The sequence below is a fragment of the Pongo pygmaeus genome, chromosome 6, assembly GCF_028885625.2.
Source record: "Pongo pygmaeus isolate AG05252 chromosome 6, NHGRI_mPonPyg2-v2.0_pri, whole genome shotgun sequence".
Lineage (NCBI taxonomy): Eukaryota > Metazoa > Chordata > Mammalia > Primates > Hominidae > Pongo > Pongo pygmaeus.
In genome coordinates, this window is record NC_072379.2 from 43,150,071 (window position 1) to 43,171,154 (window position 21,084).

Sequence of the window (21,084 nt, forward strand, 5' to 3'; positions counted from 1 at the left end):
AAAAAAAGCTCATCATCACTGGTCATTAGAGAAATGCAAATCAAAACCACAATGAGATACCATTTCACGCCAGTTAGAATGGCAATTATTAAAAAGTCAGGAAACAACAGATGCTGGTGAGGCTGTGGAGAAATAGGAACGCTTTTACACTGTTGGTGGGAGTGTAAATTAGTTCAACCATTGTGGAAGACAGTGTGGCAATTCCTCAAGGATCTAGAACCAGAAATACCATTTGACTCAGCAATCCCATTACTGGGTATATACCCAAAGGATTATAAATCATGCTACTATAAAGACATATGCACACGTATGTTTACTGTAGCACGATTTACAATAGCAAAGACTTGGAACCAACCCGAATACCCATCAATGATAGACTGGATAAAGAAAATGTGGCACACATACACCATGGAATACTATGCTGCCATAAAAAATAATGAGTTCATGTCCTTTGCAGGTACATGGATGAAGCCGGAAGCCATCGTTCTCAGTAAACTAACACAGGAACAGAAAACCAAACACCACATGTTCTCACTCATAAGTGGGAGTTGAAAAATGAGAACACATGGACACAGGGAAGGGAACATCACACACTGGGGCCTGTTGGGTGGTGGGGGACAAGGGGAGGGAGAGCATTAGGACAAACCCCTAATGCATGCGAGGCTTAAAACCTAGATGACGGGTTGATGGGTGCAGCAATCCACCATGGCACATGTATACCTATGTAACAAACCTGCATGTTTAGCACATGTATCCCAGAACTTAAAGATAATAAATCCACATTTCAGTCATCATTTTGAACTATGTGCAATCCATCCACTCAGTTCACTCATTTATCCAACCCCTCCCCCCACATCCATCCTTCCATCTGGTGGGATAGACCCACTGTCTATTCATCTCACAGATACTATTCTAGGGTCAGTAAATTCCTTTAAAAGACATCTTGAATGAGGGATTAAGCTCCTGCTTATAGGCAGTAACTCGTTATCTTTTGCACTTTCCAGTTTTGTATATGTTGTCCAAATATGCATTTTCTCTATGATGTTGAAATCTATGTATTTTGTAACCAGAGAGCTGGAGTAGTTCCAGAGAGAAACATCATAGAAAAGCTCACAAAACAGTACTAATTAACTTTTCCTAGGTAGTTACCCCATGTGGGGCAAGTGCTGACAGCATCACAGGCATTGCTTCACCGCATCCTCAGACACACTTTCCACAGTCCTCTGAAGGCGCTTCTATTTATTTTTTTTTTTTTTGAGACGGAGTCTCGCTGTGTCGCCCAGGCTGGAGTGCAGTGGCACGATCTCGGCTCACTGCAAGCTCTGCCTCCTGGGTTCACGCCATTCTCCTGCCTCAGCCTCCCGAGCAGCTGGGACTACAGGCACCTGCCACCATGCCCGGCTAATTTTTTGTATTTTTTAGTAGAGACGGGGTTTCACCATGTTAGCCAGGATGGTCTGGATCTCCTGACCTCGTGATCCACCTGCCTCGGCCTCCCAAACTGCTGGGACCACAGGTGTGAGGGGCTTCTATTTTTATCATCTATCCATATCATTATAAATCCAGAATTTGAGGCTCGGCTGGGTGTGGTGCCTCACACCTGTAATCATAGCACTCTGGGAGGCCAAGGCAGGAGGACTGCTTGAGGCCAGGAGTTTGAGACCAGCCTGGGCAACATAGTGAAACCTCATTTCTAAAAAAATTTTTTAAAAATTATCAGCCAGGTGTGGTGGCTCACACGTATAATCCCAGCACTTTGTGGGGCCAAGGCAGGCGGATCACCTGAGGTCAAGAGTTTGCAACCAGCCTAGCCAACATGGTGAAACTCTGTCTCCACTGAAAATACAAAAATTAGCTGGGTGTGGTGGCACATGCCTGTAATCCCAGCTACTCGGGAGGTTGAGACAGGAGACAGGAGAATCACCTGGGAGGTGGAGGCTGCAGTGAGCGGATATCGCACCACTGCACTCCAGCCTAGGTGACAGAGAAAGACTCCATCTCAAAAAAAAACAAAAAACAAACAAAAAAAAACTTAGCCATGCATGGTAGTATGTGCCTGTAGTCCTAGCTACTCAGGAGGCAAAGGTGGGAGAATTGCTTGAGCCCAGGAGTTCAGGGCTGCAGTGAGCTGTGATCAAGCCATCGCCCTCCAGCTTTGGTAACAGAGCAAGACTCTTGTCTCAAAGAAGTAAATAAATAAATAAAAGTAAGAACTTTAATTCACCACAGCACGAAGATTTTAAAATGCCATCCACGGGTAGAAGATATATAACAAAGAACTATATCCAGAATATATAAAGAACTACAAATTAACTTGAAAAAAGTAAATAGCCCAATGGGAAAAAAGGACAAAAGATTTTGCAAACACTTCACAAAAGCAGGAATCTAGTGGCCAATAAACCTGGGGTCCCTAACATGAAAAAATGTTCACTTCATTAATCATCAGGAAGATACAAATGAAACTACACTGCAATACTACTACATACCCTTTCACAACTAAAAATAAAAAGACAATATCAAGTGTTGGCAAGGATGTGGAACAACTGGAGCTCTCATACACTGCTGGTGGAAGTGTAAATTTGTAAAACCACTTCGTAAAACTTTAGCAGAATCTACTAAAAATTACCATATGCATAAACCATGACCTAATAATTTCACCCTAATTATATACCCATCAAAAGTCACATATATTGGCCAGGCCTGGTGGCTCATGTCTGTAATCCCAGCACTTCAGGAGGCCAAGGCAGGTGGATCACCTGAGGTCAGGAGTTTGAGATCAACCTGGGCAACATGGTGAAATGCTGTCTCTACTAAAAATACAAAAAATTACCCGAGTGTGGTTGTGGGCACCTGTAATCCCAGCTACTCAGAGGCTGAGGCAGGACAATCGCTTGAACCCAGGAGATGGAGGTTGCAGTGAGCCAAGATCACACCATTGCACCCTAGCCTAGGTAACAAGAGCAAAACTTCATCTAGGGGGAAAAAATCACATACGTTCACCAAAAAAATGTATAAAAATATTCATAGCAGCAACAGTAAACCCAAATGTCCATCAACAGTAGAATAAATAAACTGGTACAGTCACACAAAAGAATGAAAAACTACAGCACGATATGGATTAATCCTACAAAAGTAATGTTGAGCAAAAGAAACTCAAAGAGGCTGGGCACAGTGGCTCACTCCTGTAATCCCAGCACTTTGGGGGGACAAGACAGGAGAATCGCTTGAGCCCAGGAGTTTGAGACCAGCGTAGGCAACAAAGCAAGACTCCATCTCTACAAAAATTTAAAATATTTTTAAAATATTAGCCAGGTGTGGTGGCATGTGCCTGTAGTCCTAGCTACTCAGGAGGCTGAGGCAGGGGCATTGCTTGAGCACAGGAGGTCAAAGTTGCAGTGAACCTGATAACACCACTGAATTCTAGCCTGGGCTACAGAGTGAGACCTTGTCTCAACAAAAGAGAAATTGAGGCCCAAGGCCACCAAGTTATTAAGTGGCTGAGCCAGGGAATAACCCATGTTTGTTGGATACAAATGTTTTATGGGCCGTCTGCTCTGTGCCAGGTACTGCTCTGGTGCGTGATAAGGAACAGCTCTGAAGAGGACAGGCAGGTACATCTCTGCCCCTGGAGGCTGCCCTTTAGGAGGGAGTCAAACACAATTACAACACCAGCACCATGAATGAAAATAGTGATTGGAGAAAATAAAGAGCTGTGTGGAGAATAGTTTAGATAGGGTGGTGATGTAAGGCCTCTCCCAGGAGGTGACATTTGGGAAAAAGATCTAAATGGGGGGAGGGAGTGAATTATTTATTTGGAGGAACTGTCCCAAGCAGAGAAACCTGAAGCGCAAGGGCCCTGAGGGAAGAACCATCTTGCTGTATTCAAGGGTTAGAAAGAGGACCCTCGAGGCTGGAATTAGGTGGAAAAGAAGGAGGCAGTGTCAGGCGAGGGCAGAGCAGCAGGAATGATGGTGATAAAGCCACTGGAGAGTTCTGAGTGGAATTGTTATGTAATGGGATGGAAGTGATTGAGCGGAGAGGACAGTGGACTATGCAGGAGAAGGAGGAGCTACTTTCAGGATCAAGGCTGCTTAAACACAAGATAGGATGGGATCCCATGTGCAAATGGAGAGGCTGGCTTGAGACAGTTGTCACTGGAAGGAGGCACAGCATGGGAGTGTGTGTGCAGACAGGCTGAGTGTGTTCTGATTGCCTTCATTTCTCAGTGAGAGAGGGAAGGGCACTCTAGGTGTGAGGGAAATGAAAGTGTAAAGCAGCCTTCTCTCCACATCAGAGAGGTGCAGTGCTTTTGGGAGTGAGCTTTAAAGGGAGCTTGAGATCTGTGGTCATAAGATTAAAGGAACACTCTTATGCTGCCTGGATGCAAGTAAAGAGTGGACAGAGAATTAAGTTTAACGAGGGTGGGGTTTTGCCAGGTGAGGGTGATGGGTTTTGTTTTACTTCAGTCGTGCTCTTAACTTCCTATGCCTATTAGTCCAACACAGTGCTTGTGTGAGCAAGGGCACACCGCCCCCCCATAAGCAATAACCACCCCATGTTCTATGTCTGGAAGGTAGGTTGTCCCTATTTTCTTTCCTGTTCAAAGTGCAAAGGGTTTTTTATTTTGTTTTTTGAGACAGTTTTGTCTGTTTCACCATCATTCCTGCTGCTCTGCCCTTGCCTGACACTGCCTCCTTCTTTTGTTTTTATTTTTGTTTTTTGAGACAGTCTCACTCTGTTGCCCAGGCTGGAGTGCAGTGGCACAATCTCAGTTCACAGCAACCTCTGCATCCTGGGTTCAAGCTATTCTCGTGCCTCAGCCTCCTGAGTAGCTGGGATTACAGGTGCGCACCACCACACTCAGCTAATTTTTTGTATGTTTAGTAGAGATGGGGTTTCACTATGTTGGCCAGGCTGGTCTCAAACTCCCGACCTCAAGTGATCCACCCGCCTTGGCCTCCCAAAGTGCTAGAATTACAGGTGTGAGCCGCCATGCCTGGCCAAAAGTGCAAAGGGTTTTAACCATGCGTATTTGGGATGTCTGAGAGGGCAATGCAGAATCTTTCTAAGGCAAGTTATCTGAGAGAGCTCCGCTCATAAACCACGTGACTGTTCTAGATAGCTCTGTGTTACAGGCTGCTCTCTGAAAAGTTAGATTCTCTTGCTCTTGAATAATCCTATTCCTGACAAGTCCTCTTCTTTCTCCTCATCCAGTAGTCACTGTGCACACAGGAGAGCAAAATCACCTCATATTCGCTCTCTAAGTCCTTAATAAAAGGCAAACTAAAGAGACTTAGAAATTTCTAGAAATGAAGGGTCTACAAAGAAAACGATTTTTCTAGATTCTAGATTAGAATAACTAGATTACAAAAATGTAATGTTGACAATTTTAAGCAAGCAAGCTTTTTTTTAAAATCTGAAAGTGTAACACACATATATACATATTATATACTTGGCTAACAAAATTAAGTAGTTTCCAATTAAACTCAACTCTTTAAAACACAACTATTATTAGTGACTATGTGTAAATGTATAAATTTGGATGTATAACTACATTGTACCCATAAACTGAGCATTAATGCTAAGGGTCTACTAACCTCCTTGGAAATGCAGTCATCTTTGTGTTCTGCCAGAGCAGCCATTTCTCATAAAAGAGAGTTGCAGTGAAGAATGCAGGCAGGGAAATTATCCATAGCTCTGGGGGAGGCATAAGAAAGTCCCCAGGATCAGACTTCCCTTTGATCCAAGGGCTGCTTGATAATTCTGACTTCCCATTGGCAGAGAGCACAGATAAGGGCATTTACACCCTGGCAACATGCCTGAGGACTTCATTAACTTAAGGGCTTCTGCCATCTCTGCTGTAAGTAACATAGGAAAAACTCACAAAGAGAAAAAAAATGTTATTTCTGTGCATTCATATGCAAGGATTTGATTCTAATTTTTTGGACTCTTTCAGGAAACAGCCCACCGGAGAAAACCCCTGATCTAAAAGCACCAGTCCTGTCTTAAGCTACAGCACCTTAAATCCAGGGACACTTTCACCTAGTTTAGATGGTTGAAAGAAGTGGGATCTAATGATCTACTAGAACCTGAGATTAATTATTGTGAGGGGGCAGGGCGAGGTCACAGTGAACCACAAACTCTTGAGTAAGCGCATTTTGAGGGCTTTGCTCTTTGGGTTAGTCTTAATGTGTGTTTTGAAGCAAAAGAAATCAGTTGATCATAGTTAATCCACTTGTTCATCAACCTGAACTTCCCTGTCCTCATAGAGCAAGAAGGGTAAAAAGCACTGATAGTAGAACATTCTGCCTTCAGAACAGGCTTGAAAAGGTAGTTGGTGTGGAGGAGGAGACGGGCCTGGGCTGCCTTCCTCCCTACCCTGGGTCTCACAGTGTTGAGTGAGGCCAGGGATGGGAAGAGCACAGTCCCAGGCATCTCTGACTTGCCCGAATGCCTCTGTGCTACATTCATTCACCTGCTTACAAGTCAGACTAACTTTACTCATGTTGGCTCTGTGAGATCCTTGGGAAGTAAGAATTTATTTTTCTCAAGACTTTTACCTGAAGAAAATTCTCTTTTTTTCACTAGAGTGTGACCACTAAATTGAATGCTGGAGTTGAATGTTACAAATCTGAAATCAAGATCTATATATTTGAAATTTCTTTTTTTTTGAGACAGAGTCCTTGCTCTGTTACCCAGGCTGGAGTGCAATGGCACGATCTCGGTTCACTGCAATCTCTGCCCCCTGGGTTCAAGCGATTCTCCTGCCTCAGCCTCCCGAGTAGCTGGGATTACAGACGCCTGCCACCATGCCCAGCTAATTTTTTATATTTTTGGTGGAGATGGGGTTTCACCATGTTGGCCAGGCTGATATCAAACTCCTGACCTCAAGTGATCCACTTGCCTAGGCCTCCCAAAGTGCTGGGATTATAGGTGTAAGCCACCGTGCCCAGCTATATTTGAAATTTTTTATCGTTCAATGAAATGTTAATAAAAAGAGTTTTTATTGAGAGGCCATTTAGGATTTAAAAACCAGGATGTAATCAGCTAGACTTTTGCCAACTCACGGGCACCTACTGAGTAAAGGGCATGGTGTCCAATGGCCTGGAGAATCCACATAGCCCAGATACTGGCTGGCTACCCCCATCCCAGGGAGACTTGCTACACTTATTTTAATTGCTGGCTCTGCAGTCAGAGATGATCAAAAAGCCCTTCCTTTCTGCAGGTTCCTGAGGCTCCTTGGGTGGTGAGATTATTACGGTGACATTTTTCTTTTGTTTATATGGATTCCCAAGGAACATGTATTATTTTACTTTTTAAATGTTAGAGCTGGTGACATCTTACAATCTTATTTGGGTCCTAATTTTAATTCTAAAAACCTCTAGTGTTTCATGGTTAGGTACTGTAATAGGTCAGTATATGTTTGGTTTATTGGGTTATGTGGAGATGATCAAGCTCATATAAATAAAAATAAAATAAAATAGTGTGTGTATATATGTGTTATATATATATATATACATATTTCATATATATATGATTATATATATGCACCTCAACCAGTAATTATACTGCCTTTTTCCTTCAAATGTTATCTTTACCATGGCAAGTCTTGATTTTTAAAGAGCTTTTTTTTCCTTTTTTTTTTTTTTTGAGAAGGGTCTTGTCTGTCACCCAGGCTGGAGTACAGTGGCTTGATCATGGCTCACTGCAGCCTTGACCTCCACAGCTCAAGCAATCCTCTCGCCATAGTCCTTCCAGTAGCTGGGATTACAGGCACATGCTATCATGCCTGGCTAATTTTTGTAGTTTTTGTAGAGACAGGGTTTTGCCATGTTGCCCAGGCTGGTCTTGAACTCCTGGTCTTAAGTGATCTGCCCACCTCGGCCTCCCAAACTGCTGGGATTATTGGTGTGAGCCACCATGCCTGGCCTGGAGCTTTTTTAAAAACAAGTGTTACAGAGTACCTCTTTATTATTTTTTATTTAGCTAATTGGTGCAATAAGCCATACAATATATATTTAAGTAATAAAATAATAATACATCCTTGCAATCATTTCATATCTCTTTGTAAGTAACTAGTTTCCTTATTCACTACTGGTTTCTGCCATCCACAATTTTCTCAATCCTGAAATCGTATATTTGACATGTGGGCAATTTCTCTATTTTTACGTGCTTGAGAATGTCTGTATTTGGCATAGTCACATATCACTGACAACTGGTATGGTAGAGAACTATTTTTTTTTTCCCTTTAAATAGACATCTTACCAAGCACATCTTTGTGCTGTGAAGAGAACATTCAAATTTTCTTGGCTTTTGCTATTTTCCAGGCGTCCGACAGTTTCTCCTGTTTGTTTATAGCATTCTTCAGTTCAAAAATTCTTCCTCCAGGAACCCCTTGGCTCCTTTTGGAGTAAATTCAATGCAAGAAACTGAAGGAAATTTTAGGAAATTTCACATTGTTCTTAACATGATTCAAAAGAACATTTTATTTTTAAAACTTTATTAGAGCAATGAATGGTAAGAAGGACTATGTAGTTCCGGAAGCTTGCTGTGTATTGGATTATTATTGTTTTTTCTTATTTATGTGTCTACTAAATTTTCTACTATGAACCTACATATATATTTTATTATATCAATTCAAGCTCTCTGAAATATGAGGAATTTCAATTTTAGTTAGGTATGTATTTTTTTAGATCAAAAAATTTTCATCTTTTTTTTCACTAGTTATTATATTTCTCTATGTTATTTTTTAGAAACATCTGTTGTTCATAAATTAGATTTCTGGGTTTTAAAAAGTTCTATTTTCATCTTCTGTTTCCACTGGGTTGGGGATGATTTTGTTTTAGTTTGTCTTCTAATTCAGTAATTCCTTTTCCCATGGTCTCTAAGTCACATACCTGTGACTGTTGGTCAAAAGGTTGGACCCATTATCTCCTTACTGTCTTTCTTACCATTCATTGCTCTCTCAGGAAGTTTCAAAGATACAATGTTCTCTTGAATCATGTAGAGAACAGGTGTAATTTTCTAGAATTTCTTTACATTGAATTTATTTCAAAAGGAGCCAACCTCTATGAATTTTCTTAGTGTTTCTTTTTATTTGAACCACAGAATACTTTTTATATGAAATGAGTGATAACTTATTTCAATGCAAAGAATGTAACAACAAATTATTTTCCTGACCAAATAACCAGTGGAGTTTCCTCCAAGAAATACCTATATCAAGCAACCCGTAGATCCTCCTACAGAGGAATGGATAATCAGAATAGAGCATATACATACTAGGGAATACTATTCAGCCTTAAAAAGGGAGGAAATTCTGGCCCACGCGGCAACATGGTTGAACCTTGAAGATACTATGTTCACTGAAATAAGCCAGGCACAAAAGGGCAAACACTGTATGATTCCTCCTATATAAGGTGCCTAGTGTGGTCAAATTCCTAGAGACAGGAAGTAGAACGCTGGCTGCCAAAGGCTCCGAGGATGGGAAGAATGATGAGTTGGTGTTTAGTGGGGACAGAATTTCAGTTTGGGAAGATGAAAAGTTCTGGAGATGGAAGTGATGATGGTTGGACAAAGTGAATGCACGCAGTGTCACTGAGCTCTACATGCTGAAAAATGGTTATGATGGTAAATTTTGTTATGTATATTTTATCACAATTAAAAACTAAAAAAAAAACACGTATATCTACTATATCAGCCATTAGAAGGGAGAGTTTACTCAAATTTGTATTTGTAGGCACAGGCAAAGAAAAAAATGTTTAAAAAAAACCAGTGAGATTCTTTTTTCAGAGCGAGACAGGGAAAAAAAGGAAAAGAAGAAAGGAGCCGGGCATGGTGGCTCATGTCTGTAATCGCAGCACTTTAGGAAGCCAAGGCAGGAGGATCACTTGAGATCAGGAGTTTGAGATGAGCCTGGCCAACAGAGAAACCCCATCTCAACTAAAATACAAAATTCAGGTAGGAGAATCACTTGAACCCAAGAAGCAGAGGTTGCAGTGAGCCCAGATCAAGCCACTGCACTCCAGCCTGAGCAACAGAGGGAGACTCTGTCTCAAAAAGAAAAAAAAAAGGAAGAAGGCAGAACGACACCAAAGTGCATGGGCAACACCACAGAGTTCACTGTGATGCCTGCAGCGACTCCCAGCACCATCAGTCTGATTTGCCTCCATCTCTTCCTGCTCCAGGTTTGGGGCATCTTAACAACATTATAATCATCAGAAATTCCTCTCCATTTCTGGCCTGAGCACTGTCTTCATCTCTGGATTTAATTAAATCATGGGTTTCAGTATTGATTGGTTTTGTCTTTTCTGTTTATCATTCCCACAGGAATGGCTGTGGGGTTGATGGGTAGACTAAACAGGCATCTATATCACTTGATGGATGTCTGACCCCTGCTCTGGAAAAGGAGGGATTTGGCAACTGTTTTAGCACTCATATATTAGCACATGCCAACATTCTTTCCCTTCGCATCAAGGACTAAATTGTGACACTACAAGTTTGAGCATCTAGATAAAGCCAGACTAGTCATGAGAAGGGAGAAAAGGGAATATTTTAAAAAATATTTAAAAATATTTTACAAGGCTTTTTCCTTGTAAAAAAATTATTTAAAAAATTATAGATGTTAAAATAGTTAATAGAGAAAACACAAAAAGCCACAATCCCACTATTTTGATAATTCCTGTGATTTTTTTAAAAAAGAAATCTATCGTTAGAAAACATAAACAAGTCTAAAAAAAGGAAAACAGGGGGGAGCGGGGAGGGATAGCATTAGGAGATATACCTAATGTAAATGACGAGTTAATGGGTGCAGCACACCAACATGGCACATGTATACATAATGTAGCAAACCTGCACGTTGTGCACATGTACCCTAGAACTTAAGGTATAATAATAATAAAAAAAGGAAAATAACCCTTTGTTAGTAAATATAAACAAGTAAAAAAGAAAAGGCACAGAATGATAAGTGAAATCCTGCACACCCCACCCCCACATAATCCTCAAAGGTAGTCACTGTTACTCATTTCTTGTTATCCTTTCCTGGGAATAATTTTTCTAACTATTAATTAAAAACTACATCAATGGGGTAATATTAAAAGCACTGCTCTGAGCCTTGCTTTTGCACTTCATAAAACATATTGAGGCCGGGCTTGGTGGCTCACACCTGTAATCCCAGCACTTTGGGAGGCCGAGACAGGCGGATCTCCTGAGGTCAGGAGTTCAAGACCAGACTGGCCAACACGGTGAAACCCCGTCTCTACTAAAAATACAAAAAAATTAGCCGGGCGTGGTGGTGGGCACCTGTAATCCCAGCTACTCAGGAGGTTGAGACAGAAGAATCACTTGAACCAGGGAGGAGGAGGTTGCAGTGAGCCAAGACCGTGCCATTGCACTCTAGCCTGGGCAACAAGAACGAAACTCTGTCTCAAAACAAAACAAAATCCACCATCAACAAAAAATGTATTGAGAACCTTTCCCCATAATCACAATCTGCTCCCCTGCTGCTTTTGCCCATAGAGTGTAGCATCTAGTCTCCCTAATGGAGACACTGGCTTTCCTGTCGTTGCTGTAATGCAGCAATGAATAATTTTGTCTATATATCCCAAATAGCTTTTGCAAATATGCCCAGGATAAATTTTGATAAATTTGATGAATTTTGCTAAACTGCCTTGAAAAAAATGGGCCCAACAGTGTACACATGCTTCTTTCACTCTCTTATCATCCCTGGGTACCATAAAACTTTTGAATTTTTGCTGTCTGATTGGAGCATTTAAAAAAATAGCCTTTCATTTATTTTACAGCAGGTTTAGGTCCACAGCAAAATTGAGCAGAAAGCACAGCATTCCCATATATCCCCTGTCCCCACACACGCACAGCCTCCCCAACTACCAACGTTCCACATAAGAGTGGCATATTTGTCATACTTGATGAGCCTACCCTGGCACATCATTATTACCCAAAGTGCATACTTCCCATCAGTGGTTACTCTTGGTGTTGTATATTCTGTGGGTTTTGACAAATGTATAATAACATGTAGCCACCATCATAGTATCACATTAAAGAATTTCATTGGCCGGGCGTGGTGGCTCACGCCTGTAATCCCAGCACTTTGGGAGGCCGAGGTGGGCGGATCACAATGTCAGGAGATCGAGACCATCCTGGCTAACACGGCAAAACCCCATCTCTACTAAAAATACAAAAAATTAGCCAGGCGTGGTGGCGGGCGCCTGTAGTCCCAGCTACTTGGGAGGCTGAGGCAGTAGAATGGTGAGAACCCAGGAAGTGGAGCTTGCAGTGAGTCGAGATCGCGCCACTGCACTCCAGTCTGGGTGACAGAGCAAGACTCCATTTCAAAAAAAAAAAAGAATTTCATTGCCCTAAAAATCCTTTGTGATCCTCCTATTCATCCCTCCTTCCCCGCTAAATCTTCACAATCACTGATCTTTTTTACTGTCTCCATATGTTTGGAAGATCATATAGATGAATTGTAAAATTATGTAGGCTTTCAGATTGGCTTCTTTCACTTAGTAATATGCGTCTAAGATTTTCTCATTTTTTTTTATAGCTTGGCAGCTCATTTTTTTTAGTACTGAATAATATTCCATTGTTTGGATGTAGCACAATTTATCTGCTTGCCTGCTAAAGGACATCTTGCTTCCAAGATGCCTCCAAGTTTTGACAATTATGGATAGAGGTGCTGTAAACATGTGCAGATGTTTGTATGGATATAAGTTTTCAGCTCTGTTGGGTAAATACCAAGGAGTGAGATTGCTGAATCATATGGTAAGGGTATGTTTAGTTTTGTGAGAAACAACCAAACTGTCTTCCAAAGTAGCTGTACCATTTTGCATTTCCACCAGCAATGAACGAGAGTTCCTGTTGCTCCATATCCTTGACAGAATTTTGTGTTGTTAGTGTTTGGATTTTGGCTATTTCAATAGGTGTCTTTGGTACCTCATTGTTTTAATTTGCAATTCTCTAATGACATATATTGTTGGGCATCTTTTCATATGCTAATTTTCCATTTGTATATTTTTGGTGAGATATCTATCCAGGTGTTTTGTCCATTTTTAAAAATTGGCTTGATTGCTTTCTTATTGTTGACTTTCGTGAGCTCTTGGTACATTGAGAATACTAGCCCTTGATCAAATATGTATTTTGCAATATTTTCTTCCAGTCTGTAATTTGTCGTCTCATTCTCTTGATGGAACATCTTTTGTGTGTTTATTGGCCATTGCATTTTCCCCCCCTAAAAACTGACTTTAGGTTCTGGCCCACTTGTCAGATGGTTTGTCTTTTCTTTAATGATGTAAATTAGTTGATTTTGCTCTTAAAAGCTTAAGCTGTATCAGATTTATCTATCCCTCCATCATTTGAAAGACTTCACCTGTGAACTCATCCATTTTGTTTTGTTTTAGGGAAAGGGAACATTCCCTTTTGTCTATTCTGTGCTAAGCTCCTTGCCTCTAATCCCTGAGAAGTCAACATTTGGACCTTGCTGCAGAGAAAGAAGAGAAAAGTCTTTCGTTTAAGAAGTCCTCATTTAATTTTCATGTCCTCTTTTTTCTAGGTCACTGGATATATTCATGTCAAGATTCATCACATGAATATATTTATCTTGATGTGTTCATTCACAATTTCTAGGTCAGGTAGTAAATGCCTAGGTAGTAAATAAGAACATTCCAGCTTTCATAGTGCTGCCAAAGATTAAGGTGTTCTCTCCCAAAAAGGCAAAGGTAGACTTTTAACAGTATCAAGACTGTCAAATTGTCTCTTTATTTTTTTTGAGATGGAGTTTCGCTCAGTCTTGTAGCCCAGGCTGGAGTGCAATGGCATGATCTTGGCTCACCGCAACCTCCGCCTCCCAAGTTCAAGCGATTTTCTTGCCTCAGCCTCCTGAGTAGCTGGGATTACAGGCATGCGCCACCACACCCAGCAAATTTTGTATTTTTAGTAGAGATGGGGTTTCTCCATGTTGGTCAGGCTGGTCTCGAACTCTTGACCTCAGGTGATCTGCCTGCCTCGGCCTCCCAAAGTGCTGGGATTACAAGCATGAGCCACTGCACCTGGCCCTAAATTGTCTCTTAATGTCAGCAAAGAGTGACATTGATATTTCCTGTGACAGAAGTCCATTATCTTTCTGGAGCCATGAACCCTGTTTATCTGATGAGGGCCTTGGATCCATTCCTAGCAACATGTGCAAATGTGTCCATGAAACACCAGGGCTTCATAGATGTCCTGACCCCAATTTCAGAATGTGGCTCTTACAAACATAGAAAGGATTTCCACTTTCCATTAGGATTTCCATTTCCACTTTCCATAAATTTTTTCTAATGTCATTTCTACAGAAAATGCAACTTGAAGAGAAGGTTTAGAACCAACCATTGGGGATCACAGAACGTGATTTGGCATTTTGCTTCTTAGAGTCCAGAAAGGAAGGATGTAAACCACCCACCCCTACAGTATGGCAGCTGAACCATAGCTGGTGGGAAAAGTGTTTCATAAAACAGCCTTTCCAGACTTGAGACCCCAGAATGCCTCATTAGTGTGAGCTCTGGACCTCTTCCCCTCAAACTGAACAGATTCCTTAATGTTGGGCTAGGATAGAATCTAAACTTCCAAAATGCCTCTTTGAGAGGTTAGAGATTGTGAGTAGGGCCTGGGTAAATTATCTAGTGAGAGGATGCCCAATCCCTTCCCTTTCTGTTCTAGAAGGGCAAGTCCACCTGATGCCTTGCCCAAAAAGCAAATGTACAAATGTCCCCACTGCTGATCAAACCTGAAATTAGTCTGATCAAAACCTGAAGGGACTTTTGCAGGAGACACATTTATGAATAAGCTGCCACTATATTCTGGGTTAAATTTGCTTACAAGAAATAAAGGGCTTGATCAGAAATCATGGCTGTGGTGTGTGCACATTTCAGCTTACTCCTTCTGGAAAACCCTGCATCATGTTCTGGGCCTGCCCATAATTGGTCCTTACAAAGTACCCTATATTGTCCACCTCCAGAGGCATGGAATAGTGCTCTGTCATTGCCTGTTTTCTTGTCTGTCTCCCCGCTACACACTTGCCTGTATCTTAGGCAGGTGGCTTGATGAGCATGGGGATTTGTCTTGTTTGGTTTTACATGCCTAATGGTTAGCCCCAAGGAGCTTAGTGACAAATATTTACTAAGTACATAAATGACATTGAAGCCACAGGCTACGTAAAGATGCCCAGAATAACTGTTCTGAGCAGACCTCCGTGGTTGAGGGACAGAGTGTTGCATGGACTGGAGAGGTGGGAGCAGAAGGGCTGAGGAAGTGGAAGCAGGTTCTGGGAACAGATTAGAGGCAAGAGGCTTTGAGCATCAGAAAACAATTTGCCAGATTAGCAGTAAGAAAAAACGTGATGTGGATTCTCAGCTAGAATAAATTATACATTATGTTGATATCTAACCATCAACTTCTATCACCCTTGGAAACTCCTTTTCTATTCTACCCTTGACTTTTGAGAATGGAGGCAAAGTTTAAAAGTTAACAATAGTCAGAAGATCTTGTAAAATAACCCCTTAAAAAGTCATTCTAAAACCCTCTAGTAAATGTCTGGGCAGCATTGATCCTTTGCATGTAAATAAATCATGTATGTAATTCTAGCTCAAGCACTTAAGATTACATTTATTGTGTTTTATCTGTATCATTTAATCTATAGCTCCTACAAATCAAAATGCTTTCTTAAATTCTCCTCTAAGAAAAGGTTAACAGACATTTATGAAGGGAATAAATAAAAATAGAATATTGTACTGTATAACTTCTTCAGACATCTTGCTTCCCTAGCATAACTAGAATTATTTCAGTTAAAAACAGATTTTCAGAATATTAGGGACTAAGTCTCGAAATTTTGCCTCATCATAATATTGTTAATGAGGTTTCCTTTTAGTGCTGGTTAGCTAAGTATTGGTGATATGCTGCAAAAATAAATTCTGGATGTAATAGGAAGGCAATAGGAAAACAATTCACAAAAGGCTGCTCTGGCTATTATAAAATCTAAGTCAAAAAATAAATGCCATGTCACTTGCCCAAAATACCATGGGGCCAAGTTTCCAAAATCAGAACTGGAAATGAGGCAAGTTTAAGAACATGGCTATAGTGCCATGAATCTGGTGACATCATGAAAGCCAGAATTCCAACTAAATCCTTAGAAAGCCCCATTTTCTTACAAGTTGAGGAAAATGACTCTGAAATTTCCCCAAGTCCCTCTTTGTGCAGAGACAGTTCTTTACATAGCATAATGAATAGAAAACTACAATTAAGAGAAAATAGCATCTTGGGCAGTCCTGTGGTTCTGAGGTCTGTGTAAGGCTGCCTGCTCTCCTGGGATCTCAGGGGGCGGGTCCACCTCACTGGGGCAGTGCAGTCCATCCCAATTAAACAGAGAACAAACTCTCTCCTTCTCCATTAGTTTTTGGATACTCCTTTTTGACACATTTCAAGGGTAAAATTGAGACTTCATCTGGACACACTGGATGAAGGGGATCCTTTGGCAACTTCGGGGACCTTCACCCCAATATTGAAGATACATGGTGATTGATGTTTATTGGAACCTGGTCTTGCCATTTAATCTCTGCCAAGCACAAGCGCTCAAGATCATTTATTATAAAGCTGAGGTGTCTTCCAAATTAATTGGCCTGTGTCTAACAATTCTAGGTAGCTGGTCCCATCAGTCGGCAACCTGTGGATTCCTTTTGCTACTAACTTGGTTGAAGTATTTTCCAGGTCATTTTATAACCTATAGCAGCTGGTCCATAGTTGCTTTATTATGATTTGAAATATTTTTTTAAAATATCTACTTTTAAAATCTCCAAGAAAAATACTACTATAGCCGAAGGTAATGACCTAGAATTTGGGGAAGGGAAGGTATTTATCAATTATTTGTCCACTGCAGGAGACTCAGACTTATGTGGAGGAGGAAAATCTTGACCCTATTTTAGAGTGCTAATTTAGCCTATATTGGTGGGGAAATGTCCTACTGAGTTGCCTTTTTTTTAAGAGGATAGTGTCAACTCTTACCTCTGCTCAGGGGGTCTGACAAAGTAAATGAATCTGTAAACATGAACTAGTGAAAAGATAGTTTAAGTTTGTTCTTTGTTCTTTGTTCTTTTTTATTTTTTTTGAGACAGTCTTGCTCTGTCCACCAAGCTGGAGTGCAGTGGTGTGATCTCGGCTCACTGCAACCTCTGCCTCCCAAGTTCAAGTGATTCTTGTGCCTCAGCCGCCCAAGTAGCTAGGATTGCAGACGTGCACCACCATGCCTGGCTAATATTATTTTATTTTTTATTTTTTTATAGAGATGGGGTTTTGCCATGTTGGCCATACTTGTCTTGAACTCCTGGCCACATGTGATATACTCACCTTGGCCTCCCAAAGTGCTAGGATTACAGGCGTGAGCCACTGCACCCAGCTGTTCTTTGTTCTTTGGCAAAGAACTTTACTTTGAATGTTATGCTGTTCAGTTATTATCAAAAGCTTGGTTGCAGAGGCACTAGATTAACATGAAGGAAGAAGGAGAGGACCTTCCTATGTTTACTTCCAACTTCTCATTGAAAGAGCCAGAAGATACAGAATATGAAGTAAATAAATAAACAATAGCAATCTGAGGTAAGAATAAGAATAATCCAGTGTAACATAATCCTGATGGGGTTTCCACACATTTTAATGCTGATAAAGACAACATAAGAAATACACCTTTGACTACACATGACCCAGCCTCTAAATCTAGAGAAGTCTCTACTCCAGAGTAGATGGCCCCACACGGGGTGGGAATGTCATGTCCTCAGCCTGCCCTGCATGCTGGTGGCCTTTCCCAATTGCTTGGACTCTGCCAGAGTCATTCCCCAGCTTCCTATTTTCTATCTGGAAGCCGCAGTCCCAGGCCTCAGCATGGGTGGGGAGGAGGCCCACTGCACTGCCAGGTGAATGCTCTGCAGGGAAGGTCTCATAAACCAGGTGTGGGAGCAGTATGCTCAGGACTTGAAAGACTCTCACTTACCTGGCTCACACCAACAGCTTCAGACTGCATCAGAGTCTCTGGCACTGCAGTAGAACCGGCAGGCAAAGGGAGGGCCCCCACTCCCTCCAGCAGCCCCTACAGATGATGCCGGCTCGGTGCCTGAGAGTGGGAAGAGGAGGATGTGAAAACTCACTGTCAGGTCTAGACCCAGCAGGGCAGCCTGGTTATTTTCAGTGGACTGTGTGTTGGGCTGAGGACAGTTTACCCACCCTGTCTTTGGCAAACTGTCGTGATGGGCTGATTTCTGTTTTTTGATGTATAATCAGAGAAAGAAAAATATATCATGGGGCTTATTTAAGAAGACTGTAATGGTAATGCACAAGGGGGAGTTAGCAAGGGCCAGAATATGGAGAGGAAGAGCTTGCCTTTGACAGTGATTTTCTACAGAAAATAAAAGAAAGATATAAAACGTGATAGGTGCTACCAATAAGACACAAAAAGTACGAAAAACAGGAGGATATATAGGGATAATAAGTCCCATATTCTTTAAACCTAAGACAACTAGGTCTCCTTCCCTGCCAGGCCTGAGCCATTTCTCACCCCATGCCTTTGTACAGGCCATCCCTTCTGCTGGCCTTGCCTGTCTGTCTTCAAGGCATGGCCAAGGCCCAGTAATGGCGCCTGCCTCAGGCCATGCCCCCTCTTCCCGCAGCCAGCACAGCTGCTGCAGGTGCCTGGTCACGGCTTTCTCTATACACCAGCACAGCAGGCTTCACGCTCCAGTACTGGATACTTTATATAGTATTATAATTTATACTGGAGTAACTGTGAGTTCTCAGTGACAGGGCTTATATTTCATCTATCTCTATAAGTACATCCATCACAGTTTCTGATATACAATAAATGAGAGCCCCAGAAAGACAAGAGTAGAAGACAACCTCTTTTTAAACAAGGACCTCAACAGTTGCCCATGGGACAAAGACAAAGATGAGAGGGAACAAGAGAATGAGAAAAAGAACTGATGCATCATGAGACCATATAATGCTCAGAAAATTAAAGCATTGATTACAACAAAGGAGCATGTGACAGCTTGTTCCTCCTTTTCAAAGAATGTTAGGTTTAGCGTATTGTCACAAACCAACTCAGTGACTTTGGGGACGTGATATAATGGCAATACACAGCAACTCTTCATAAGAGATGAATGCAGCAGCAGCAATCCTCAACCTAGAAGTTGACACGTCAAGTTTATTAACAAATTGATTTAGGGAAACCTCACAGCATTTCCCCTTAGAAACTGTGCTCAAGTCCCCAGACCAGACTGCAAAGGCTTATTTAACCTGGAAGGTTGCTAGATTATGCCCAAACTGAGCTGGGCTGCAAAAAGTATAAGCGAAATGTGGTTTTTCTCCATCACCATATAGCCAAATGATCACTTAACCAGAATGGTAGTTCCTGCCTCTCTCCACAGATGTGCTGGGCATCAACTAGAATAATGTGTGATAAACAGCTTTGAGAAGTGTGCCACGCTATCAAACAAAGGGGGCTCCTCCTAGTGTGGCTCCTATGAAACCTAATTGCCCATGAAAATACAGTCCTGTGGGATACTGTGTACTGCCTTCTGCCCTGGGACTCCAGGGACTCATTTTCACCATGACAACAGGAGCCCAGGATTTCTCTCTTTGTCCCTGGTGGCAGAGGGGCTATGCGATTGAGCTCTCACATGCTTGGGGAATAAAGGTTGTCTGCAGGATGTATATTCAAGTGTCAACCCAAGTGTCTACTGATTTGTGTGACAAAATCATTAGGAGATAAAAATCAGGGTGACAGCAATATGTCTAAATATTTCAAGATGCCAGAGTTTGAAGTATGAGCAGCAGCAGCTCATGTGGAATGACAAAGATGAGGTCAGGGCAGTAGCAATCAGGCACCTGCTGAACCTTATATCAACAGTGTGATGGAAGCATCTCATTTCCTCTTCTGAGGTACAAGCCTTTGTTTCTGGTGATGGCAGCCCTTGGGGAGCATATGCTTGTTGAAAATTTATCCTGCCCTAAGGGGCTGTACATCATACTTTAGAGGCCATTTTCTGGGCAGTTGGCCTCTTGCTTAATTTTAAGCCTACATTGCACAACACTGTGATGTGTCACATTTTGCACTGGTCTGAGCAGCAGGTGAACATCTGGAGTCTCCAGCAGGCTGAGTTCAGAGAAGTCAAATGCTCTAGGGAGCTTTATTTAAATAAGAAAAAGTGCTTCAGGTAAGAATTTGTCTGAATTCCAGGGCTGGCCAACACACCCACAGTATCATTCCAGAGCAGAAGAAGGTGAGGAACTCCTCCCCCCTCTGAGCCTTGAGCCAACAGGCCAGTCCCATCAGTGGGCACAGCCCATCCCTGCTGAGGGATCCTTGTGTCTGCCTCATTCAGTGACCTGCTGTGCGGTGGCAAGAGGCCAGGCCTGCAGTGGAAGGGTTTTCCCTAATTGGCTTCACTCCACTTCCCACCTCCTTCCTTCTCTGCGTATTGTGTGCTCAATGCCTTCCTGCTCGTCTCCCTAGCTTCTGGTTCACTTTTTCTTTTCTGCCTTGATTTAGCTGTCTCTAAGCTACCTTGATTTAGTTGTCACTCACCATCAATGATTGGCTAACAGGTGTCAGGACGTGTCTGGTTTTAAGGGGTACCCTCTTTTGAGGGATGCCCAAACAAACGGGCCTGGAAGAGAGGTTCTGGCACTCTGAGGACACCTCCCTAGATTTTCTCACTGAAATTGCTGTCCCAGACAGACAGGAATCACATTCCAATCTGCATGGCCAGTGAGGGAAAAACGGCAAAGCCATCAAAAGCACATGTGCCTCTCCTTGTCTTCCCACTGCACTTTCCGCTATGAGTTCCCGGATGGTAAACCCAGTTCAGTGTCCAGTCCTGCCGAGGATGGAGGCAGCCAGGCTTTGGGCCTCGGGCCTGCTTACCTTACTGCTTACTACCAAGGCCTCAATCAGCTCATCTTCAGGATGCTGCAGAACCGATTTGCAAAGCAGCAAAGTGGAATATTTTTTGGAGTCAAAGTCCTTTCTGAATCATTCATATTTCATGTCAAATA

At 42.0% G+C, this 21,084-nt stretch overlaps 1 protein-coding gene across 4 annotated transcripts in view; it reads right to left on the bottom strand.

The window, feature by feature from the left end:
- HECW1 (HECT, C2 and WW domain containing E3 ubiquitin protein ligase 1) overlaps positions 1 to 21,084 on the bottom strand; it is a 460,467-nt gene that overhangs the window by 181,131 nt on the left and 258,252 nt on the right. Inside the window, exon 1 of one of the 4 annotated variants that reach the window (XM_054495638.2) lies at positions 5,598 to 5,697. The exons of the other annotated variants lie outside the window; for them this stretch is intronic. Within the exon in view, the coding sequence (XP_054351613.1) occupies positions 5,598 to 5,642 (45 nt within the window). The 5' untranslated portion in view covers positions 5,643 to 5,697. Of the gene's footprint in view, positions 1 to 5,597; positions 5,698 to 21,084 lie in introns of those variants that run through there. 4 annotated transcript variants of the gene reach the window in all.